At 41.4% G+C, this 26194-nt stretch overlaps 1 protein-coding gene across 1 annotated transcript in view; it reads left to right on the top strand.

Moving 5' to 3' along the window:
• The window catches only part of TENM1 (teneurin transmembrane protein 1), a gene marked incomplete at its 5' end in the record, with an annotated part of 270481 nt that overhangs the window by 196682 nt on the left and 47605 nt on the right, over positions 1-26194 (top strand). Inside the window, 4 exons of the mRNA XM_081336372.1 lie at positions 5126-5269; positions 14492-14741; positions 15630-15650; positions 20091-20323. Of these exons, the coding sequence (XP_081192498.1) occupies positions 5126-5269; positions 14492-14741; positions 15630-15650; positions 20091-20323 (648 nt within the window). The remainder of the gene's footprint in view (positions 1-5125; positions 5270-14491; positions 14742-15629; positions 15651-20090; positions 20324-26194) is intronic.

Raw genomic sequence — 26194 nt, 5'->3', positions numbered from 1 at the left:
ACAGAAATGAAATGTCTAACCCTCTCTTCGTAAATTAACCAAAGGAGGAAAGCACACCAAAGACCAACAGCTGGTTATTCCTCATTTCAATAAAACTCAATCTTATACTTGTTGCAACTTATCAGTTGATGGAAGAAAGGCTTGGCTGAAAAGGCAAAAGCATAAATTGAATTAATAACTAAATTAAGGCTGACTTGGTACTCTGCAGGATGGAAGAACTGCACCAAAAAACTGGGATTCCCAGCAGCTTTGCAATATTCATCAATCCAATGGAAAGCCTACTTAAATTGCCCTCTCAGATTGATCAAGGACTCTTTTGCGTGCAACAACCCCCACATTCAAGTTGAAGGCAGTTTTAAAAGTGCAAATGCAATTGACTAAGCAAACATATTTTGCACATGATGTGAGACATGAGTGAGAGCACAGACTCCTGTTTTAGATGCCGACTTGCGTTTTTTTAACATCTCAAGCCAGAGTCTCAGGTTAGCCATCCATGCATCACAATAGAAATTGAACAAATTTGAGCGTCTACTCTGTGGAAATGTCTGCTGTGCCATTATCAACTATACCAAATTGGGAGAAAGAGACTGAAAAGGCCTCTATTCTTGAAGACAATAATACTGAAAATGTTGTAAATACAGTCCTCGACTTACAGCCATTTGTTTAGTGACTGTTTGAAGTTACAAGTTACACCTATTGCAACCTTCTGACAAGCAAAGTCAGTGGGGAAGCCTGATTCACTTTAACAAGTGTGTTACTAGCTTAGCAACTGCAGTGATTCCCCTTAACATCTGTGGCAAGAAAGCTCGTAAAACGGGGCAAAACTCATTTAATAAAAGTCTCCCTTAGGTACAGAAATTTTGGGCTCATTTATAGTCATAAAACGAGAACTACCAGTAGCGAGGACCAGCTTCAGACCAATTCTGGACCACTCTGAAATATTTGTGTACCACTTGGGGCTTTGCTTGCCACGTTTAAGGTCTTGTGCATGGTGATCGAAAGCCCCGCTCCTCAACAAACAGCCTTTCATTCTGCAGTGTGATCAATGAACTAGGCTTGTTTTTGAGTTTGCGTTTAAATGTTTCACGGCAAGTATTGAGTAGGGCAAAAATTAGGTTAGTGATGAGAAGGTTTTTGTGGCCAGAGGAACGGGGAGGAATAGAAAGGTGCTCAAAATCGGCTCCATTAAAATCTTGGAAATTTGCTTATTACAGTAGCTCTCATTTCCCTACCTAAGGTCATTTAGATGGCTTCTTTTGTGAACCAATGGTCTTAACATGACATACAGCCTGGTACTTGAGGGACTGCTACACAATCAATTTGATCTTGAAGGCTTGATGTGCTTTGAGTTCCTTCATTTAAACAATCTGTTGTTGGCATGACTTCTCTTCTGTAGACCCTGCCCTTTGGAATATCCTTCCTTCCTTCCTTCCTTCCTTCCTTCCTTCCTTCCTTCCTTCCTTCCTTCCTTCCTTCCTTCCTTCCTTCCTTCCTTGATTAGAGTGGTCCCAATCCTGATGGCCTTGCATAAGGTTTTAAACACCTGATTATGGGCCTAGACCCAGTGCCCTGAATGTGTATAGCATTTCTTTGCTATACAATTATTATGATAAGTTTTCAGGTGCTGTATATATTTATTTCTCTACTGCTTTCAGTTGTTTAAACTGTCACTGGGTTGAGGTGGGCAGCTGTAGAAATGAAATAAATAATGGTTGTGTTTGATTGTTGTGATCCCTCCAATTCCTTGGAAACCAGGTAGCATACCGGTTTAATTTAAGTTTAATTTACATGCATGTTAAATGTAATCATTATGATCATAATGTGGGCCAGATGTTTAGACTGGATTTTAGCATTTTGGTCCACCCATCAAGTCCTTCCCAAGGACTTGGGATAGGCAGGTGTTGTTTGACGGTATTAAAGGTATCGTAGCAGGTTGTAGCCTGTTCCCGATAAAGCTGCCTTTTGCAGTTGATTGATGGGGATTTTGTCAGTGATGTTGGTGTTCAAGTGGGGCTCCAGATGTTTTGGGATTTCACCCAAGGCACCTATTGCTGTTGGCCTAGGTTGCCACATAATGTTCTACTTCTAATTGCAGGTATTTGTATTTTGTGATTGTTCTCCAGTTCTTTCTCTTCTATCATGCTTCTTCCAAGCCTGCAACATCCACTGTGCGGACTTTTTGTCTTTCCTATCAACAATTGTTAAAGTCTGGTTTTTATGTGGCAGGTGCTTATTTGTTCAGATTCCAAAGTCCCAAGCTGCCTTAGCTTTTTCATTTGCTTTTACTTTGTCCAGCTTGTATTATTATTATTCAAAAAAGAAGACGGGGAGGGGGAATCTTCCATTTATATATTTCTATACTTCAATGTACATCTCAGGCAGGAGATTGAGAAAATTGTGTGCATGGTTGTACGTAAACATTTTTTGTGCAACTCAGAAGCCAATGTTCTCAAGTTCTCAATACTGGGTTAACAAGATTTTTTTTTGAAAACTGCAGAATTCTATTTATCTAAACACTTTTCATGTCATCCAGTGTAGTTTATGTTCAGGCTGATTCTTTTTTAAATGCTTTGGCTTAGGCTCCTGTTAAATATGCAGCAATTCATATTGGTCTCCTGAAGATATTTTCAGCTTTTGCAGCCCTCCCCAAAAAAGAGAATCAACATTTTCAAAGAAAATTCTTCATGATTCCCCCATGGACAATCGTGTAATTTTATTACCATCATGGACTTCATTTCCTGCCTAGGTTTTTATTGTTGTTCTTCTTCTTCAAGGAGAGGGGAGATTTTTTAAAAGATGGAGAATTCTGCCACTTCCCTCTATTTACTTCTAGCAAGAGCCATTGACTTCAAAGTGTTAGATTAGAGTGAGGAAGGTCACAGAGGAACTAGTTCTGTGACGTAAATGAAATGGGAATTATAGAATGACAGAATTGGAAGGGATCTTGGAGGTCTTCTAGTCCACCCCCCCTGCACAAGCAGGAGGCCCTATTCCATTTCAAACAAATGACTGTCCAGTCTCTTCTTAAAAACCTCCAGCAGTGAAGCACCCACAACGTCTCAAGACAAGCCCTTCCGTTGATTAATCGTTCTCACCATAAGGAAATTTCTCCTTTGTCCTGAGTTGGTTCTCTCCTTGATTAGTTTCCATCCATTGTTTCTTGTTCTGCCTTCCGTTGCTTTGGAAAATAGGTTGACTCCCTCCTTCTTTGTGACAGTCTCTCAAATATCAGAACACTACTGTGATGTCACCCCAGTCACCCAGTTCCTGCAACCTTCCATCATATGTTTTAGCCTCCAGTCCCCTAATCACCTTTGTTATTCTTCTCTGCACTTTTTCTAAAATCTCAACTGGATGCAGTTTTGGTTGACCACGAAACTCTCCTTCCCCAAATATGATGGACTTGGGGAATGACCTGGTCATTTGTTCTTTTAGCCTGCCATTGTAACCACCTGTAACCCAGAAGTCACAGTTGGGCAGCATCCTGAAACCTCTGGATGAGCAGTGAGGTTTTCATCCGTGCATCCTTTTCTGCCTTTTGCCCAGAGCAATGCTGTGAAAGTCCTTGCCCTCAGGAAGACGGCACCACTGTGACAAATTCAGAGCTGACACAAATTGCTGGGTAAAACAAGGGAAGAAACCTCAAAAGCATCATTTACCCTCTCAAGATGATTGCTAGATGTCACTGAAGCAACCTCTCTGTTCTGCAGAAGGTGGGCGTGGAATCCCATCGTAGGCCATCTGTTTGAGTATAAAATGTCCAAGGTTCAACCTTTAGGATTTCCAGATGATCAGGAAGAATGACTTCTGGATTAAGTCCCCACCGAGAGCCACTGCAAGTCAGAAAGTATTCATTTCTCTTCATAAGCCCAAGGTTGTTCCATTATTGTAACGCTTTGCTGTTCGGCACAGTTCTTCCTGTTAAATTTGCTACCTCTGCCTCCCAAAGAAACATTTTTTTATTTATTTATAACCGGAGCTTTTCCCTCCAGCAGCAGAGAGCAATTATATCTTTTAGTTGGGGGATTTTTTTTTTCCCCTTCCCGTATACTCTTGAGCCTCTGCACTTTCAGCGGATAGTCAGTCGCTGGTCGTCCCAGAGAATCAGGGAATCAGCTCCAGTGGCAAAGAATTGGCTGTATTTGTCATGATAATGAAATAGAGGAAAAAATGGTGCTGCAAAAGCTATTTTCTCCTTGTTGCTGTTGTTACTATGACATGTTTTATAGCTTCTCTTGTCCCTGTTGACTTTTAAGGTTTGAAAGAGTTACTCTGAGTTATCTGTAAATTGCAAGGCTTAATCTCAGCCCCCTTAATAAGAATGTCAAAGATTGAATACCTGATTACCTGGCTTGTGTGCTGTTGTTGTTTTTTTTCATTTCTTTAAAAAGAAAGTAATCACCAACCAAATACTCAGACTAAGCAGCAATGCAAATTCCTTATTTAGGTTTATACATTATAGTTTTCCTTTTGTGTGTGTGTGTGTGTGTGTGTGTGTAATTAGAACATACTCGCTGATCCAGGTCTGGTAAGTTTAAAAACAAAAATACAGATAATCTCCAACTTACAATCATTTGTTTAGCAATGGTTCGGAGTTACAACAGCATTAAAATGTGACTTACAACCGTTCATCATATTTATTGTTGATCAGCCCCCACCTGGGCATCCCCCACCCAACAGTGATGTCACCGGTTAATCCTTTCAAACTAGAAGTGCCAACACTAGTGAAATGTGATCTCTTTCTAGTCCTTCTAAGATGGCTTCTACTCCATTCAGTGGTGGGATTCAAATATGTGAACAACCGGTTCTCTGTGTGGATGCTTCTTCCGGAAGTCTGTTCTGGGCCTGGGCAACAAAAAAATTAGCTACCAGTTCCGCTGAAGTGGTGCGAACCGGCTGAATCCCACCACTGACACCATTGCTACTAGACCAAGTCCTTCTCAAGAAGAATGGATGAAAGGTGAATCTTTTTACCCTATTCAAAATCAAATGTACAAAGACACTAATGTTGTAAGGTGGTTTTCTTCTGGAGTACAACTTTACTACCAGTTGACTGCTCTTAGGCCTACCCAAGGCAATTGATGAACTACTAGCTATGATCTGTTTTTATTTTATGTCTTCATAGTCTCAGTAGGTTACGAATATGAGAGCTGTGCTGATCTGATTCTATGGGAGAAAAGGACTGTAATATTGCAAGGATTTGAGTTGGATGCTTCAAATCTAGGAGGCTGGTCCTTAGACAAGCACCATATTTTGAATACACAGAGTGGTGAGTATAATACGCTTTTTAAAATTGTTTTGTTAGCTTTTATGAAGCTCAGGGCAGCTTATAGGAGGATTTTCCCACAAGACTGTGAGGTAAGTTGGGCTGACAGAAACTGACTACCCAAACTTAAGTCACCCATGGCTGAGGTTGGATTTGAAACTGGTTCTCTCTGGTCGTCCTATAAAGCTTTAACATCTACGCCACACGTGGGAAGTGGATTCCCCCTCCAGACAGAAATTAAGAACGTTTATAAATAGATTGTGCTAAATTATGATTGAAGTTACCCTCTTGTTTCAATGAGCTGTGAAAATCCATAGAAAACAGGTACATCTGCATATTTTGAAATCTTGATATTTAATCTCATCTTGAGAGCCCTAGCATTATAGTGTTGGGGAAAGCCTTTTACTCCAGCCAACGTCTCCATATACAGAATCTGCCCCTTGATGAATGTCTGTATAGTTTTTGCTTCAGCATTTTCAGGAAGGAGCACGTAGGACGTCCCCAAGGAATTTGCTGCAGTAGGAAACAAACCTTATCGATGAAAAAAAAATTCTTTCAAAAATTAGTTGAAACAGGTTTCTTATAATTTCTATCTCTGGGTTCCATGAAACAACAAGTGAAATTGGAATTATGATATGTGAAAACACTGCTTTCATTTTGTCAGAATAACAGAGAGTTGGAAGGGACCTTGGAGGTCATGTAGTCCAACCCCCTGCTCAAGCAGAACACCCAGTGCCATTTCAGACAAATGGTTGTCCAATCTCTTCTTAAAAATTGTGGAGCACCGGCAACTTCTGGAGGCAAAACCGTTCCACTGATTATTTGTTCTCACTGGCAGGAAATTTCTCCTTAGTTCTAGGTTGCTTCTCTCCTTAATTAGTTTCCATCCGTTGCTTCTTGTCCTGCCTTCAGGGGCTTTGGAGAATAGCTTGACTCCCTCTTCTTTGGGTCAGCCCCAAATTTTGACCATTTGGTCTTCAGGTAAACATACCTGACTCTTCTAGTCGTTCCTCACAGATCCTGTTTCCTTCTAGATATTTCACCTTTTTTGACATCTCACCTTGCCTTGGACATAGCTATCAATATCCTGAAAGTGTGTTTTAGTTAGGTAACTCTTGCAAAAAAAAATCTCTCTCTCTCTCTCTCTGTTTTTTCTTACCTTTTGTAACAGGAATGTCTCACTTCTGGAAGGAATTAAATATTTGCTGAGCAAGATTGAAATATTGCTGTGAGCACTTACAGAATAAACAGGTAGTCCTCAACTTACAACAGTGACCATTCAAAGTTACAATGACACTGAAAAAAAGTGACTTATGACCGTTTTTCAAAGCTTACAACCGTTGCAGCATTCCCCTGGTCATGTGATCAAAATTCAGATGCTTGGCCACTGCTTCATATTTATGACGGTTGCAGGATCCTGGAGGCATTCATTTAACTACTGTTTCACTTAGCAACTGAAATTTTGGGCTCAGTTGTGGTTGCAAGTCAAGGACCACCTGTAATTGCTAGGAAAAGAAGCAGAGAATGCCATCTTTGTTTGCAAACTACCGCAAAGAGTAAAAGTGAACAAACCTGTATAGTTTAGAAAGCCTTTAACTACATCCTGGCTATTCCATCTGCAGTTAGGAGTGCAATTCAAGTTGTCCCTTTCTGGTAGTAAAGAAGATCTTAAGCATAGGATTAATAATAATAATAATAATAATAATAATAATAATAATAATAATAATAATAATAATAATAATAATAATAATAATAATAATAATAATAACAACAACAACAACAACAAAACAACAACAACAACAACAAAACAACAACAACAAAACAACAATAATAATAACAATAACAAAACAACAACAACTAATAATAATAATGAAGTTGGAAGGGACCTTGGTGATCATCTAGTCCAACCCCCTGCTCAGACAGAAAGCCCTATACTATTTCAGACAAATGGCTGTCCAGTCTCTTCTTAAAAACTTCCAGTGTTGGAGCATTTACCACTTCTAGAGGCAGGTTGTTCCTCTGGTTAATTGTTCTAATTGTCAGGAAATTTCTCCTTAATTCCAGGTTGCTTCTCTCCTTGATCAGTTTCCATCCGTTGCTTCTTGTCCTCCCTTCAGGTGCTTTGGAGAAGAGCTTGACTCACTCTTCTTTGTGGCAGCCCCTGAGATATTGGAAGACTGCTGTCATGTCACCCCACGTCCTTCTCTTCATTAATCTAGACATAAGTTTAAGTTTAGGACAAGATGAGTAAGAGGAATTAAATGATATAACTAACCCCGTTACCATAAATAAACCAATGTTTGTTGTATTCTCTGCAGAGTCCCCTTAGTTTGCACCCCATCAAGCAGAGTTTATTAGAATATCTGTCCAAAATAACTGGAGGACTCAAAGCCTTGCACTAGGTTAGGCTTTGAATCTTAAAGAAACTTCATCATCATCATTTTAGCCATTTTCTATCCACTGCAGGATGAAGGCCACTTCTGCATGTTTCCAACCAATGTCAGCTTTCTTTTGCCAATTGGGCCCGCAATACTTGCTGATGTATATAAATCTTTCTTTCATTAAATAAGAGATACAGTGAAATCTGGCTTCAGCATCAAAGCTGTTCGGTGAAAAGAGAGAGGAATTTATCCTAGCCCCCTCTGACTACCTCTAGCTATGATAGATAACTGTTCTTATAAGTCTCAACTCACAAGCAGATGATAAAGGGTCTAACACAACTCGCCTGAAAAAATGTCAACTTGGGAAGGTCGAAACCAACTGTCTCACAAATACTGCAAAGTGCTTTTGCATTTTTCAAGCAAAATGTTTATTTCATTTCTCTTTGGGATCAAATGCCAGTTTCCCCATTTTATTGGCATTTGTCAGCAAAATTTTTGTCCCCTAAGTACATATTTCAAGCCAAGCCAGCTCTTGGGACTCCTAATTATATGCTGCTCCAGCTGAGACAAAGATGCAGATGTCTGTATTCATGTTGCCATAGAGGACAGCCAACTGTTCCAGTCATTTCTGTGGATTTTTTTAGTGTCAGGGAAGAAATCTCTGTCTATAACCCAAGCACCTAGCCTCTTATATATTTAGAAGAAACTTCAAGAGGTGTACACCTTCTTCTCCCTGGTTACTCATCCATAAGTTGAAAACTTGATTTCCGCATTTAGTTCTTTACGTCTGACATTAAGTGCCAACCAGTGTGTAACTTTCGGATACGATGAAGACAGTGAAGACGATGTATTGATAGGCTACAAAGCAGTGGCTGGCAAGAGCCTTGGTGGAGCAGGGGGCTAATGCCTCCTTAAGTAACACCAGCTGCCTGCAATTAGTGCAGGTTCGAGTCCCACCAGGCTCAAGGTTGACTCAGCCTTCCATCCTTCCGAGGTAGGTAAAATGAGGACCCAGATTGTTGGGGGCAATAAGCTGACTTTGTAAAAATGCCGCTGGGGGCCCGAAAGCCCTAATAAGCAGGCATATACATAGAATGAAGGCTATTGCTAGGCACATTGATTTGTGCTTCTTAGATTGTAAGCCGCCCTGAGTCTTCGGAGAAGGGCGGGATATAAATGGGATTAAAATAAATAAATAAAAATAAATTTGAAGTTTCCTGCAGTAAAACTCTTGACGCGCTTAAGGAAGAACTTGGGGGGTTTGAAAGTAACCCTGTTTTCAGAACTTCTAGGTCGCTTTTCAAGACTTTCGGAGGTGCCCATGAAACATTCATAATCCTAATTCGTCAGCGTTCCTACGGTGGCTTCTTTTACAAAGAACCGCCTGGGGTGACTGTCTTAGTGCAAAGCTATGATTGTGATAAGCCTGTAGAACATAGAATGCATCACTTGTCTATAGCCTGCAAAGCCCATGGGTGTATTACTGTGGAGACCCCTTGGGGTTTCATGCTTTGCAGTTGAAGCCACACCTTGTTACCAGTAGTTGAAAAGAATAGCCGGGCACGGCTCGGATAAATAAATAAAGCACCTTGCTGGTGAAATAATAGGGCACTTTACAACTCTAAAGCTAATAAGCGTGGTTCATCCATCCTTCTTAAGGGCAAGGATGGACTGATAGCTGAAGGCAACGCTACTGTTCTGAACCAGCCCTCTTCTCGCAACCCCTAATTAAAAGAAGAGTCTGGAAAGCGTCCAAGGCTAAAAGGCTTCTGCCAAGATTTAATTACGCAGTTAACAAAAACACAAGAGCTTGTCTTCTCAAGCGGAAAAGTTGCTTTCAGCAACCAGCCCCTCCCCAAACACTTCTTTTATAGAGAGCTCAGGGCGTGGTCTCCCTGTGCCTCCTCCCGAGGAGTCCCATAGTCTTTCTTTGTTTGTCCCTGCTCGTCTGCCTCCTGCGTCGGGCGTCCTTGAACAGGGCCAGCTGTGGGTCATCATCCTCCGCACTCTCGGGCTCACACAGCTGAGAAGAGGTCCCCGGCTGAGGACTCTGCAAAGCCTCCAAATCATCATCAGCCGGTTCGTTTCCCTCCTCCCCCACATCTGAGTCCTCCGATACATCGGACCCGGCTGTCGGACCCACAGGCTGGCCCTGAGTCACAACAGCTACATCCTAACAATATAAGTCAAGATTTTTCTTAGATACTGTTCTTGGTAAGAATTTTTGAGCTCTTTTAAAGACTAAGCAGTTTAGTGTCATACAGGCCTCGTGAGATTTGCAGGGAGCATAGGATTAGAGAAGGGGGAAATGATGAAAAGTGGGAGAAAGTGTTATCCATAGATAGCACAGTCATACTTACCTGTGATTACAGGCATTATTCGATGGAGCAGCTTTTTAATACGGGCCATGCAATGGGAAACTTCACTTTTTATTTCACTCATGAAGAGCTACATCTTCTAACAAGCTTACAAGCAAACGCAGGACCTCTTCTCACAGAGATTTTGAGCCTGTGTTTTTTTCAAATCAGCAGCTGCCATGGTTCTTGAGAAGCTTTTCATAATTGTCATTAGCGTTATGGTGGCGATAATTTCTGAAACGAAGGCAATGTTTGAGACAGTAAGATGCAGGACTTTCTGATCGATGTTACACGTGCTTTTTCTTTGGTTAGGAGTAGATTAGATCAGTGAGGCTAGGAAAGGAGAACGAATTCAATTATTTAAGCCCCCAAACTGTGGCGGGTAAGAAAGAAAAAATGGATCAAAGGGTTTCTCCTTCCACCATTGCAAAACTAATAGCCCACAAGAACTAGCAGGAAAAAAAGCGATTAAAGAAATAAAAGGGAAACTCCTTGAAACCCAACAGAAAAAGTAGAGTCAAAAGCAAGCACACTGATAAAAAGAAGAAGAAAAATCTGTTGCATATTAATTCTTCTGTCACAAGTCACGAGCACTGGAATGTCATTCACCTCCATGAGGTCAAGCAATTGTTTTCCATCTGGAACATAACCAGGGTTACCAGCCAGCATCTCCTACAAATCTTCAATTGGCTAGCAGCTATTCTGACCATTTCAACTTCCTCCCAATCCTAATAATAATAATAATAATAATAATAATAATAATAATAATAATAATAATAATAAGAATAAGAATAAGAATAAGAATAAGAAGAATAAGAATAAGAATAAGAAGAAGAATAAGAAGAAGAAGAAGAAGAAGAAGAAGAAGAAGAAGAAGAAGAAGAAGAAGAAGAAGAAGAAGAAGAAGAAGAAGTTGGAAGGGACCTTGGAGGTCATCTAGTCCAACCCCCTGCTCAGGCAGGAAACCCTATACCATTTCAGACAAATGGCTGGCCAGTCTCTTCTTAAAAACTTCCAGTGTTGGAGCATTCACCACTTCTGAAGGCAGGTGGTTCCACTGGTTAGTTGTTCTAACTGTCAGGAAGTTTCTCCTTAGTTCTAGGTTGCTTCTCTCCTTGACTAGTTTCCATCCGTTGCTTCTTGTCCTGCTTTCAGGTGCTTTGGAGAATAGCTTGACTCCCTCTTCTTTGGGGCAGCCCCTGAGATATTGGAACACTGCTATCATGTCACCCCTCACCCTTCTCTTTGTTAAACTACACATACCCAATTCCAGCAACCGTTCCCTATATGTTTTAGCCTCCAGTCCCCCAATCATCTTTGTTGCTCTTCTCTGTACTCTTTCTAGAGTCTTGACATCTTTTTTTTACATTGTGGTGACCAAAACTGGATGCAGTATTCCAGGTGTGGCCTTACCAAGGCATTGTAAAGTGGTATTAGTACTTCACGTGATCTTGATTCTATCCCTCTGTTAATGCAGCCTAGCATTATATGCAATCATAATATGCAATCATAATATGCAATCATTTCAATCCTAATCCTCCTCCTCCTCCTCCTCCTCCTCCTCCTCCTCCTCCTCCTCCTCCTCCTCCTCTTCCGCCCAGTACTAGTACCAATGACAAATAAGAATATGTTGTCTCTTGGAAAAGTTAGTCATACTGAAGATTTTTAATGGTGAGAAAATGGATTTTCCAGAATATTCTTCCCATCCTGAACTCCAACCTTAGAAGATAAAGTCTTTGAACAATAAAAACAAGAAATCCAGTATGTTCAAAAAGAAAAAAAGAATGTTTTCCACTTCTCTCATTCACTGGTGAAAAGGGAGCACAATCTTATCAGAGAATTGTTCACCCAACAGAGAAATACACTATTGGAGGTGTTGGGGTTTTCATTTGCATCTGTCAGCTTTCATTCCAGGCTGAATATTGAATTTCTACTGCAGCTTACGGTTCTTTTCTGGAAGAAAAAAATAAATAAAAACAAAATCAGAAAACCTCTCTATTTACCTCTGTTATGAACAGCGATGTGTTCTCACCTTTCTTTTAAGATTGATTAGTCTTTCAGGTGCCCCAAGTTCTCTTTTCACACAATATCCCCACTGCATTAACTGCACAGGTAAGAGTCCAGATAGGTGTTCTTTACATATAGGGAAAAGAAAAAAATATCAACTTTCGGGATTATTTGCTAAGAGATATTTAAAAAGTATAAGAAGAAAAGGTAACCGGTGATTTTTCTTACTAGTCTGAGATGGGCATAATCCGATAGATTTGGAAATTTACCCTGTGCAGACATTACCTTCATGGAATCAGTCCATGGGGAAGGGTGACAGCCCCCCTCTCCTCTTCAAATGTCACTGTAGGGGGACAAGTCTCTGGGTTCCTTTGAGATAGACAGGTCAGATCAAGAGAGAGAGAAAACACAGGAATTGCAGAAATACTATATTTTATAGGCGAGCCATCTTCACCACTAGGTCTGCTTGTAATAGACACCAAATTTTATTTTATTTATTTTAATCCCATTTATATCCCGCCCTTCTCCGAAGACTCAGGGCGGCTTACAATCTAAGAAGTGTGCTTAGCAATAGCCTTCATTCTATGTATATGCCTGCTTATTAGGGCTTTCGCCCCCCCCCCCCCACAAGTGGCATTATTACAAAGTCAGCTTATTGCTCCCAACAATCTGGGTCCTCATTTTACCTACCTCAGAAGGATGGAAGGCTGAGTCAACCTTGAGCCTGGTGGGACTCGAACCTGCACTAATTGCAGGCAGCTGGTGTTACTTAAGGAGGCATTAGCCCACTGCTCCACCAAATGAGACACTAGAACTCTATTCTTTTGATATTAGCTGTAATAACACCATCCTGAAAGCCTGATAACGTTTCTCTTCTGCCAGTCAAGATAGGGCAACCTGAAGTTTATTTCTCCTGCTTTCCTGTTTTTCCAGGTTAAGTTCATGTTTTACAAACAGTTGCTGCTCATTTCTTCATGGCTGCATCCTTCTAAATTCCTTGAACTTTCCAGAAGCTTTTTAAAAATAGTTAAGGAAGAGCTATATATTGCTTAAGCAAACCCGTGTGTTTTATCGTTGTAATTACATTTATTGTAATAGCGTGGATGTTTTTATTTTCTATAAACTGCCAATACTCACAGGATGGAAGTGGGGCCTCGAGTTTGACGAATAAGCATGCAAATAAGCAAGATGATACTATTTAATTGTGTTATAAAGCCACAATGAGCTTTGTGGCCTCTTGAAAACTGATTTATGACAACACAAATTCATCTGATAGCCTGGCTGATCAGACAGATACACAACCATGAGGTTTATTCATGTTTAAAAGAATGCTCATAAAGCTCTTTCTGAGCTCTTCTTGTTGATTGTGGAGTTTTGAGAGTGTGAGGCTATGTCACACCCCAAGATGTAGGCAAAAACAACGACTTTTGTCAGTTCTCCCCAATTTGAGCTCTGATGCAAATGGCCATCTTTCATATCCCTTGCTTTAGTTATGCTTTTTAAAAAGAAAACATTAATATAGATAGTCCGTGACTTAAAACAGTTCATTCAATTACCGTTTGAAATTAAACGGCACTGTTGAATCTTCCCTGTGGTCACGTGATCAAAATCCAGAGGCTTGGCAACTGACTCGTATTTAGGACGGTTGCAGCATCCAGGGGTCACATGATTCCCCTCTGGCGACCCACTGACAAGAAAAGTCAACGTGGAAGCTGGATTACACCTAACAGCCGTGTTACTAACTTAACAACTGCAGTGATTCGCTTAACAAGCCCGTCAAGAAAAGTTGTGAAATGGGACAACTAGAGTCGTTTTAACAACTATCTCACTTAGCAACATAAATGTTGGGCTCAGTTGTGGTTATAAGTTGAGGACCACCTGTATTTACTGGAGAAAGAGTGGGGCTATCGTGACTGTGGGTCCATGTGTGTACCTTTGTTTAAGATAAGATAAGATAAGATAAGATAAGATAAGATAAGATAAGATAAGATAAGATAAGATAAGATAAGATAAGATAAGATAAGATAAGATGATAAGATAAGATAAGATAAGATAAGATAAGATAAGATAAGATAAGATAAGATAAGATAAGATAAGATAAGATAAGATTTATTGTCTTTATTGTGGCACAACGGCACACTTCAAGGATGAAATTTAGTTGCGCGTTCTCAGAGTGAAACACATACATGACTCACACCAAACCATACTATATACAACATACTGTATGTATAGACCCTAACCCCTACATATACATAACAAATAAATATTGAAAGCTGTCCATCATGAATATATAACAGAAGAAGGAAGCTTGACAGTTCACAAGGTTAATGCTGTATGGAATGAAACTATGGCTGAATCTGGATGCTCTGCTATGGGTACCACGAAGCCCCCTCCTCCCAGAAGGGAACAAGGAAAACAGGTCGTGAAGAGGATGTGTCATGTCCCAGATAATCTGATTCTGTTTGTCTTGTAAATCACAGGGATTGTCCATAAAGGCAACGGAGAGAACATATTCATCTCACAACAGCCAGCCGTCATCTCTACAGTCATGGGCAACGGGCACCAGAGAAGTGTTTCCTGCACCAATTGCAACGGTCCTTCTCACAGCAGTAAACTCTTTGCGCCTGTTGCCCTCGCATCCGGCACCGACGGGAGCATATACATCGGCGATTTCAATTTTGTGCGAAGGCTCCTTCCTTCAGGAAACTCTGTTAGCATCCTGGAACTAAGGTAAAAACATCACAGGAGTGACGTATTAAAATCCTCAGCAAGGGGGGGTCTACAAAAGTGTCTGTTGTATCATCTTTCCTCTTTGCCAAAGAAAAAAGAAAAAGAAAAAAAACATACATTAAGAAAATAAACATGTCAAAACACTTGGTGTCTGTGGCAACTTATATATTTAGCTGACTCGGTTATTAACAGAATATAACAGCGTTGAAAGGAGCTTAAGGGAGGGGAGGTTTTTTTTTTTTTAAAAAAAGATGGAGAATTCTGCCACTTTCCTCCATTCAAGAGCTATTGACTTCAAAGTGTTAGATTAGAGTGAGGAAGGTCACAGAGGAACTAGTTCTGTGACGTAAATGAAATGGGAATGACAGAATGACAGAATCGGAAGGGACCTTGGAGGTCTTCTAGTCCAACCCCTTGCACAAGCAGGAGGCCTTATGTCATTCCAGGCAAACTGAATGTCCAATCTCTTCTTAAAAATCTCCAGCGATAGAACCCCAACAGCTTCCGGAGACAAAACTGTTCCACTGGTTAATTGTTCCGTTGATTAATTCTTAATAACATAGTAATCGTTGGTCATTATAAATGTCGCTTTTTTTGTGCACGTATTTAGCAAGACCAATGTGAATCACAATACACAGAAATAAACCAGCTCTCGTCTTTAAATGCTCACCCTCCTGTTTCTTTAGGAACTTTTTTTTTTTAAAAAAAAAATAGATTTTATTACTAAGTTATATTGATTATGTAGATTCAGCAGGATGCATGATGGCTAATAGGTTGCTTGACTAAAGAAATATTTTTCACCCTTCCTGTTAATACATTTATGTTACTGCGTTTTTCTTTCTCTTTTTTTTCTCTTTTCTTTTGCCTCTGCGTGAATCTCCATTCAAGAAACAGAGACACCAGACACAGGTATGAAAATTGTGATCTTACGACTAGAAATTGGAGACACTTGGAGAAACGCCCACATTATATGTTGCTGTCTAGTGGCATATATATATATATGCCACTAGAAATGGATGGGACCATTGGTTCCCTTACTTGTCAGACTTTGCTAAAGAAAGTTCACAATTCTTCATAAGTAGAATAATGAGAACTTGACAGTTAAAACAAATAAGTGTGGGGAAAAGCAAAATTGAAAACTTTTCCCCAGTTCTAGCTCCAGGGGCTGATACAGCTGAATAAATCCTTAGATAAATGTGTGAAAGGCAATTTCTGAACAGAAGATTATAATTGGGTCTTCCCATTACCAATAGAAGAAGCAAAACACTTTCTCTGTCTGGCTATTTTCCTGCATAATTTTTCTTCAGAGTTTGACTCAGAAGCTTTAGCATCTGTTGCCTCATGGCGCTGATTTTTTTTAAAGAATGAATACTTATTGACAAAGTTGGGGGGGGTTTTCCCAGTGGGGGATGAAAAGGGAGCTTTGTCTGATGTGTAGAAAATGGATGTGAAAATAAGTGGAGCAATTCATTGTTCAAAAAAAACCCATTTTGAATTATACTCTATCATGAAGTGGGCTCTAGACCATCTTGTAATACAGGAGTGTCCAATCTTGGCAACTTTAAGACTTGTGGACTTCAACTCCCAGAATTCCCTAGCCTAGCCTCCCTTGACACCAGTTACTTTAAGAGACACCACAGCCTTCTCCTGCTTGACCTCAGTCTCTATTAAGATGTCATGAAATTGACTCTGAAGATTCACTTAATACAAGGTAGATACAAAAAGCATTGAATTTATAATTTATTAATATCTGCTGTGAGACCTCTAGACTTTGAACTCCAAAACTGCAATACTCTTTTATAAATGTATGGATGTAGGCTGTCATGGCCTGCATTAATTAAGCAGTGATAAACTATAAGTCTAAACCAGGGGTAGGCAACCTCAGCTCTTTTATGACTCATGGACTTGAAGTCCATGAGTCATAAAAGAGCCGAGGTTGCCTACCCCTGGTCTAAACGGTCAAGGTCTACTTTCCTAGTATCTTTAAGGGCACTTAGAAAAACAACACAAACCCTCATTACAATGTGTTATAAACATCAGGCCCTTGATTAACAATATTCTGTACCGGTATAGATAGATGAAATGTTGTTGTCCTGGGTCAAGTAAATATTCTATTGTCTTGCTTTCAATAGACCTCCTACCCCTAGTTATGATTGTGTTTTCCTACCTATGGAGTTTCTCAGTCATCCAAGTCATGGTTGTCCCAAAGATACTCTTCAAAGGTCAACTGGACTTTCTTTATTTTTTTCCTTGAAGACATTTCACTTCCCATGGCTTCACCTCCAAGCAGCTTCTTCAGAACTGAAGAAGGTTTCTGTACAAGAAGCAAAAGAAAAGAAAAAACCAAGAAATTCCAGTTGCCTTTTGAAAAGCATCTGTGGAACATTGTGTTTTCCTGTTTCTTCCTTCTGCACTCCCTTCTACTCAGTCCAATCAGGCAGTCAAGGCCGGCTCCAGAGTAAAGCCATTGTAACCAGCTACTTGAAGATGCTGTGATGTCACTGGAAGATAATAGTCACCTTCCAGTATCAGCCTCTAAGTAGCAACTGATTATCTCCCAAGATTCATCTAATCCCTCTTCATTAAGCAAGTTCAAGTGGGCTACCTGACCCTCCATTAGAACTCCCTTGGCAACCATGTCAACTTACGCACTGACAAAAATAGCTGTGATGGAACGGAAGACCTCAAGCAAAAACAATAAAAAGAGGTTTCTCACATAACTTAATTCTTGGTAGAGCTTCCTTTCTTTTTTAAAAAATCTCTAAGTGAATCCATCTAGTGTGGAAAGACCATCTATTTTTATTTGTTAGTCATTGATTGAGATCCCACGTGAATGAAATATGAACGTGCTTTTCAAGGACTGCATGAGGTGGATTCTCACAACATTCTTTAACGGTGAAGGGTGTTCAAGACAGTGTCGCTGCATTTACACATGCTAAACATATGGTGTTAACTTTGGTTTGTTTGTTCCATTGAAAGGTGCTTTGACATGTGGTTCTTGCCAACTCTCTAACTTTCCATGATAAGAGAGAGAGAGGAGAGAGAATAATCTTATTTATTTGCTTCCTCATTGTATCCAGACTTAAGAGTTGCTTCAGTTGTGAATTACTCTAAGCAGCTTACATTCCAGTTACAGTAAAAAAAGATCAGAACTTTACATCCATGCACAAACAAACCCCAGTGGTTATCCTATCGCACCAAGAAGCAACCATCCAAAATCCATTTGCCCAATCAGATCATGCTCCCAGGCTTGCTGGAATAAGCAGGTCTTAATGGCTTTTCTAAGCAGTAGAAGTGTGGTACGGTCATGAAGAAATCAGATTTCAGATGGACACGAGGAATGTCTTTGGGCCACGCCCTCTCAGCCTGACTTATGCCACAGGGTTGCTGTGCGGAAAAAGTGGAGATCATCTGTGTACGTTACCTTGAACTCTTGGAAGACAAAGATTATAGAACATAGAATAATAGGGAAAGAAGAGTCTTCTAGACTAACCACTTGCTCAAGGCAAGAGACCTTATACCATAGCAATGGCACTTACATTTATATACTGCTTCACATGGCTTTACAGCCCTCTCTAAGCAGTTGACAGAGTCAACAATTTACCCCCAACAATCTGGGTCCACATTTTACCGACCTCGGAAGGATGGAAGGCTGAGTCAAACTTGAGCCAGTGAGGATCAAACCCATGGCAGTCAGCAGAATTAGCCTGCCCTACTGTATTCTAATCACTGTGCCAGCATGGCTCTTGACCATCCTGGTCAAATGGTTGTCTAGTCTATTTTTGAAAACCTCCAGCGACGGAGCAACCAGGACTCTGGGAGAAAAGTTGTTCCATTGATTAATTGTGTTCACTGTCAGAATTTTTTTCCCCTTAGTCCTAGGTTAGATCTCTCTTTAACAAGCTTTCATCCGTTACTTCTTGCTCTGCCCTCAGGTGCTTTGGAGAATAAATGTGACAGCCCCTCAAGTACTGAAAGACAGCTATCATGTCATCCTTAATCTTTATCTTTGTTGGACTGGACATACCTTGCTCCCTTAACCGTTCATCATACGGTTTAGCCTCCCGGCCCCCTTATCATCTTGGTTTCTCTTCTCTATACTTTTTTCTTGGGTCTTAGCATCTTTTTTGTATCACGGTGAACAGAACTGTATGCAGTACTGCAAATGTGGTCTCGCTAGTGTCATATAAAAGGGTATCATCCTTGCAATAGTGGCGAATATCTGTAGCTTGGTTATAGGAGGAGGGTGAAGGTGCGCGCTCCGAGCTTGTGGGTTGGTTTCCAAACATTTTGTTACCAGGCTAGGTAACATCTCCAGCAGAGCATTTAGGGGATGTCAGTGTCGGCATTCTTCTGTTTATAAGGGCTTCAGGTATGGGCGAACCAAGTGAGGTTCTTGTGATAGGTCAGGTGTCAGTCATCAGAGAAATGCTTGTGATGGGGAAGTTACATCAGATCAGGCATTATCCTTTCTGGTGATGTCGCTATACCAATGAACATTTTATTACAGTCCAAGTCCAGATCATAAGTGTTAAATGACCACATAGATTTTGAAAATGCAATGAGGATCCATTAATTAAATCACTATCAGATCTTCGAGGTAGTCCAGGCAAGAAACCAAGATCAGAAGTACTAAAGCGACCTTTATTGTAAAGTTAGGATAATTTATTTATTTATTTATTTATTTATTTATTTATTTTATTACATTTATATACCGCCCTTTCCCGAAGGACTCAGGGCGGTTTACAGGGTAATTAAAAAACAGAGATACAAAAGTTAAAAACAGATTAAAAAAAATATAGATATATTCATCCCTGCATAAGTAAAACCCCAGTTAAAATTAAGAATGAAATATTAATATTAATATTAATAAAATATTAATATTAATGAAATATTGCGCGTCTGAAAGCATTTTTCCTTCTCTTGCTTTTACATTTCTTTCCATGGAACTAGGCTTCTTCTGATCCCAGCCCATATTTCTGATTTTACCAAACAACAGTAACAAACTTCTTTTAGCCTAAGGACAATGAAGCGCTAGTACTTTTATCTAGTTATTTCAAGGATTCCCGAAATTCCACTTCCTAATATTATATTAGGGGTGGTGATTTGCAGGAAAAATAGATTGTTACGCAGGTTTTTCCATGTGCATTGTGAATGTTTTGCATGGGACAGATAATGGCTTTTATATGTGATATGCATTTTATCTTGAACTCTACCACTTGCCTAAAAATGATCACTTTTTAAAAGAAATCAGAATAACGTAGCAATTTGAGACAGATTGGAGAACAGATGAAGAGTGCTTCATTGTCGGTTATTTTTATCCTGCCTTTCTCCTTTTCTGTTCTTTAGCACTAGTCCAGCACACAAATATTATCTTGCCATGGATCCAGCCTCAGAATCCCTTTATTTGTCAGATACAAACACCAGAAGGGTCTACAAGGTGAAATCTCTCAGTGAAACCAAGGATTTGGCCAAAAATTATGAGGTGGTGGCAGGTACTGGGGATCAGTGCCTTCCGTTTGATCAAAGCCACTGTGGTGATGGCGGACGGGCCTCCGAAGCAGCTCTTCACAGCCCACGAGGTAGGAATTCACCCGGATGACTGCCGTGTCAAAAAATATACAATATGGTAATAGTGGTGGTTATTGAACTGCATCTGTTCCCTTTTGTTCATGTCACTGCAAGGAGTTTTATGGCCTCAGCTTAGTTGAGATACGTGATTCTAACCTGCATTAGTTCTCTCAGACAGTCATACTATTGGGTGTATATACTCCTTTGCATCAAGGACTCATTTCTTCATGTATTATTTGATGGGGGCCATGTTAAAGATATCAAAAGCAGTGGGTGGATGGGGATACTTTTTCTCTCTTTTAATATGCTTTTTCCTTCTTTCCTTCCTTCCTTCCCTCCTTCCTTCCCTCCCCTTCCCCTTCCCCTTCTTCTTTCCTTCCAGAGTTTGATCCACTTGTCATTTTTGGGAATGCAAGTCTTTTGGTTTTATTTAGTTGGATATCCAATGTTTTATTACATGGTTCCTTGCTTGTAATACATTTCAGTTCCATTCCATTCTGCAATGTTTTGCACTTATTTATTTAAAAAGCAGCTGAGGGGCAGATATGAAAGTTTGTTTCTCATTACAAAAAAGCACAACATTTTCCTCCAGTTTCCCTCAGATCAGTTAAATCTCAAGAGAATACCTCACATTCAGAAACACTCCTGAGGTAAATTGCAAAGGAGTTAGCAAGCTCTTTGAAGATAAACTAGAAAACAGAAAGGAAAGGAAGCTTCTGTGAACTCCAAGGCAGATTTTACCACAGCATTACTGAACTAATAAATGGGTTCGCATTAAGCAACAGGTTCCTTTGCGTTCCTTTGTTTGTAATTTGTGCACCTTAGAGCTTCAGAGAAACTGCAGAAAGAAGCAAAACAAATCCTCATTCCCATACATAAAGCTAACTCCACTGCCTGCAGATGGTATGAAATACATTTTCTAAGAGATACTTGAGGAAGTTAAGGCTTACGCAGCTTATTTGCAAAAGAAGCCAACCATTATTCTTGCAACTTGTTTGTGGACCTGACTCTCTGGAAAAAATGCCTGTTTTCATCAAATAGATGTTGAAAGGTATAATTTTTACAGTCTGTGTCATTCACCTACATGCAAAGGGACGTTTATGTCAGAAATGGAGCACTGAACATTTTGTTGTGACTGGATCCAGCCTGAAAGCAAGTTTAAAAAAATTAGAACTGATAAACCTTTTAAACTCTAAATTAGTTGCACGCTATTTTTAAGTGTGCATTATGGAAGTGTATAAATATATAACTAATTGCATAAAATTGCCTTAGCAGTTTCTTCAGAGCAGTTTTAATGAAAAGGACCAAAGATAAATTTAAAAGTTTGGAATTAAATGGCAGGCAGTTTTCTTTTTTGCAACCGTAAAATTAAACAATTGGTTTCACTCTTCCTTTTGAACAATGTTATGAGAAAGTGCACAATATCTCCAAACACAGCTTTTCTTTTTTTATCAGATCTGTGCAGGAGTTACAAAGTGCTTTTAGGTGAACATTTTTGGAATACATAAATTTCTCAGTTGACTGACAAAGGCTTCAAAAAATCATGAGACAAATTTTGGTAGCAGATATGTAAATAAAATTATCTGTCAAAGAATGATCAAGTCTTCAGAGTTCTTTTCAGAAATATGAACAAAGAGAAGGCAAAAAAAAATGGAATATAAATTTGCCAGCTAATTTGCAAACCAATAGTGAACATTTTGTTCTCCTTACTGGTTTTCATTTGCATATATCAGTTTGCATGAGTTGGGAGGATTAATGAATTTGGCTTTTCTTGCTTCACAGAAGGCATGCAGAAGATACATAGGTAGTCCTCGGCTTGCAAGAGTTCATGCAGTTACAGTTGCTAAGTGAATTTTAACCCACCTTTCAATCTTTCTTGCCACAATTGTTAAGTGAATCACTGCAGTTGCTTAAGGGAGTTAACACGGTTGTTAACTCAACCTGGCTTCCCCATGGACTTTGTGCTTTGACTAAGAAGCAGGCGAGACAGCTAGTTAACAGTTTAACTTTTTATTCTGAACCAGGCAAAGAACAAGGGAACATGACATCTATTTATACTGACAGCTGCCGGCGGATCGACCAATCCGGGGTGAGTCTGCTCCCGCGCTGCGGTCGCCGCCAATCGGGTTTGTTTGGTTTTGACAGCTCGGAGCTGTCATCTGTAGCGCGTGTTGAGCTGTCAATGGTTGGCGCTTGCGCGGTTTCGCCCGGCAGCTTTTGACAGCTGTCAAAAGCTGCCGCGGTTTTACCTCAGCTCTGTAACTTCTGTTTAACTTAATGTAATAACAATTAGTAAATACACAACACCCCTTCCCCCTCCCTCTGATTGAGTTGATTTTACCCCAACTGTTTCTTTTTTGGTTTTCCCCATTCATAGTCTTTCAAGTATGTGGGAGGTTTCCTTAATCTCTCGGAGCGCCGGGGGGTAGCCTCGGTAGTATGTTCTGGTTCTCTTGGCGCTTCTTGGGTTGGCTCCGGGGGTGGGGTGTTTGGCTCTGCTGGAGTGGGGTGTTGAAATGGTATGTTCCGATCAGGGGAGTCTTGTCGTGCCAGTCTTTGCGCCGGTGCTTCTGTTGGTATTTCGTCGTCACCCCTTCCCCCTATATTTTGAGGACTGCGTTGGCGTAATTGGTCTATATGTCTGCGGATATGTATATTTTGTCCAATGTCAATGATGTATGACAAGGGGCCTGTTTGTTCGATGACCACCCCTTGTGTCCATTTGTTCCCTCCCCCGTAGTTTCTAGCCCAGACAGCTTGCCCAGAGTTGAGAGTTCTATGATGGAGGGGCAGTTCTGGGTCTGGAGGGGATCTGTCTGGGTGGAGACGGTCCAGTCTGGTGGTCAATCTTTTGCCCCAGCGAAGCTCTGCTGGGGACTTCCCGGTAGTTGTGCAAGGCGTGGTGTGTTGGGAGAGAAGGAATTGTGCCAGTCTTTGGTGCCAGTTGCCGGAGATGATCTTGCGTAGTGCCTCCTTGGTTGATTTTACCATCACCTCTGCCAAGCCGTTCGACGATGGGTGAAAGGGAGCCGAGGTGGTGTGCCTAATAGAGTTCGCCGTTGTGAAACTCTGGAATTCGTAGGAGGTAAATTGGGGCCCGTTATCGGAAACTATAACATCAGGGAGGCCATGTGTGGCGAATAATCCCCTTAAAACTTGTATAGTGGCCGAGGAGGTTGTATTGGCTACTGGCGCCACTTCTAGCCATTTTGAAAAGCTGTCTACGACAATTAGGAATGATTGTCCCTGGAACGGACCTGCATAATCTATATGAATGCGAGACCAAGGTGACTTTGTCGTTTCCCATCTATGTATGGACGCCTGTGGCTGGGCTGCTCTAACTAGCTGGCAGGAATAGCAGCCAGCTACGTGTGCCTCAATGTGTTTGTCTATACCCGGCCACCAAACATAGCTCCTGGCCAGAGCCTTCATTTTGACGGTGCCCGGGTGCCCTTCGTGGAGGCTCTCTAGTACTTTAAGTCTGTGTTTGTCAGGGATGATTACTCTGCTGCCCCATAAGAGACATCCCTGATGGGTGGATAATTCTTTTTGTTTTAAGAAGTAAGGTTGGAATTGTGGTTCCTGGGGTGAATATTGCCAGCCCGTTGTGACATAGCCTAGGACTCTGCCTAGGATTTTGTCTGCCGCGGTAGCTGCGGAGATATCTTTGACAGATAAGGGGCATTCTGGCAGCTCTGAGATAGCCAGTATTCTTCCAGCTGGTGCTGGGTCTGGGTCCACAATTGGTTGCGGCAGTCTGCTCAGGCCGTCTGCATGGCCCATGGTTTTCCCTGGTCTGTATTCTAGGTTGTATGAATAGGCTGATAGAAATGTAGACCATCTTAGGATGCGGGGAGATAATATTTGTGGTGTTAGCCTGTTTACTGTAAAGAGTCCTAACAGGGGCTTATGATCAGTATAAATAGTAAATGGTCGGCCATACAGGTAATCATGAAATTTTTTTACGCTGGCTACTATAGCTAGAGCCTCTTTATCGATTTGAGCGTAATTCCGCTCAGGTTTTGACAGCGTTCTCGAATAGAACGCTACAGGGGTCTGTATTCCTTCTTTAGTTAAATGGCTTAGGACCGCTCCGATGCCGTACGGGGAGGCATCGCAGGCGAGACATACGGGCAGCTGATCGTTAAACAGGGCTACCGTTGCGTTGCTGGAGAGTAAGTTTTTTAGGAGGTTAAAACTTTTATCATGCTCAGGGGTCCACGTCCAGGGTTTGCCCTTGTCTAATAATCTATGTAAGGGTTCTGCAATGGAGGCTTTATGCGGTAGGAAGGTGTGGTAAAAGTTGACTAACCCTAAGAAAGCCTGAAGTTCTTGTTTGTTTTTGGGGGTCGGTGCTGCTTTGATAGCTTTAATTTTTGTGTCCGTGGGGTGAATTCCCTTAGCATCTATTTTAAACCCTAAGAACTCTGTTGAGGGCACCCCGATGGAGCATTTGTCTCTTTTTAATTTGAGACCGGCCTTCCTGAACCTTAGGAGTACCTTGGTTAGTTTGCCAGCCAGGTCATTTTCTGATTCCCCTGCAATTAGGACGTCGTCAAAATATGGGCAGACCCCGGGAATTCCCTTAAGTGTTTTCTCCATGATTTCCTGGAAGATTCCCGGGGCTGCAGAGATGCCAAATTGAAGGCGGTTAATTTTGAATGCTCCCTTGTGGGTGACTATTGTTTGAGCCAAAGCGGTGTCAGGGGTGACAGGCAACTGTAAATACGCCTGCGCCAAGTCTAACTTGGCAAATATGGCGCCTGACTTAATGGCCGCGAGGATGTCTTTGACAGCCGGGACCGGGTAGGCATGTGCGTTTAAAGCGAGGTTGAGGGTCGCTTTATAATCGGCACATAATCTAATTTGGCCGTTTGGTTTAACTGGGGTCACTATGGGAGTCTCCCACTCGGCCCCTTCTACCGGTTCGAGGACCCCTAAGTTTGTTAATCTGTCAAGCTCCGCTTCTATTTTTTCCCTCAAGGCGAAGGGAACCCTTCTGGCCTTGATTCTGACAGGCATCACATTTGGGTTCAGTTTAAGTGATACGGGCGGTCCCGTGTATTTCCCTAGTGAGCTGTCAAAAACGTCCGCGAATTGTCGGCAGACGGATTCCAATTTTGACAGCTGAATGGCGTTGACACCTGTCAACGCTATTCCTAGTGCCTCGAACCAGTCTAATCCTAGCAGGCTTATTCTGTTTTCTTGGGTCACCAAAATAGGAAGGGATCCTTCAAATTTTTTGAACTCTACGGGGACGGAAGCTTTTCCCCGGAGTTTAATGGGCGTTTTCTGGAAGTCGGCTAGGCGGAGTTTGGTGGGTCTAAGGGCGGGCCCTTTCCTACTTCGGTTACAAATGTCCCTGTACGTTTGCCATGAAATTAGTGAGACGGAGGACCCAGAGTCCACCTCCATCTCACAGGGAATTCCCTGAATCCGTACGTCCACCTTGATTTTGGGTTTAAGAATGCTGTGGACTGTATGTTTCTCCGCCCTCCCCCTTACATTGGACACTGGGGTTCTGGGGCTGTGCCTAGCTCTGAGTGTATATGGGGCCATACCTTCGGCTGTCACCTCCAGGTCGTGCAGGTTTTCCCGGCTCCGGCTGCGGCACACTGCTTTGAGGTGGCCTGTCTTCCCGCACCCGTGGCATCTGGCACTGCGGAACCGGCACGTTGCCCTAGGGTGGCTTCCCCCGCAGCTGGCACACTTCGCCCTGTTTGTCGGGAAGTTGGCCCCCCTCTGATTGTTGGCAGGGCCCCCCTTGTAGTTGCGTTGCATCCTCAGTTTCTCGAACCGCCGTTGCACCGCGTCTATATCTGTGGGGCCGTCGTCGTCCTCAGAACCGCTGAACCTGCCGTCTTCCTGGTGCACGGACCCCC

The sequence above is a fragment of the Vipera berus genome, assembly GCF_964194415.1.
Source record: "Vipera berus genome assembly, chromosome: 11".
Taxonomy (NCBI): domain Eukaryota; kingdom Metazoa; phylum Chordata; class Lepidosauria; order Squamata; family Viperidae; genus Vipera; species Vipera berus.
The sequence above is the reverse complement of the archived record's forward strand: the minus strand, read 5'-3'. Positions and strand labels throughout refer to the sequence as shown.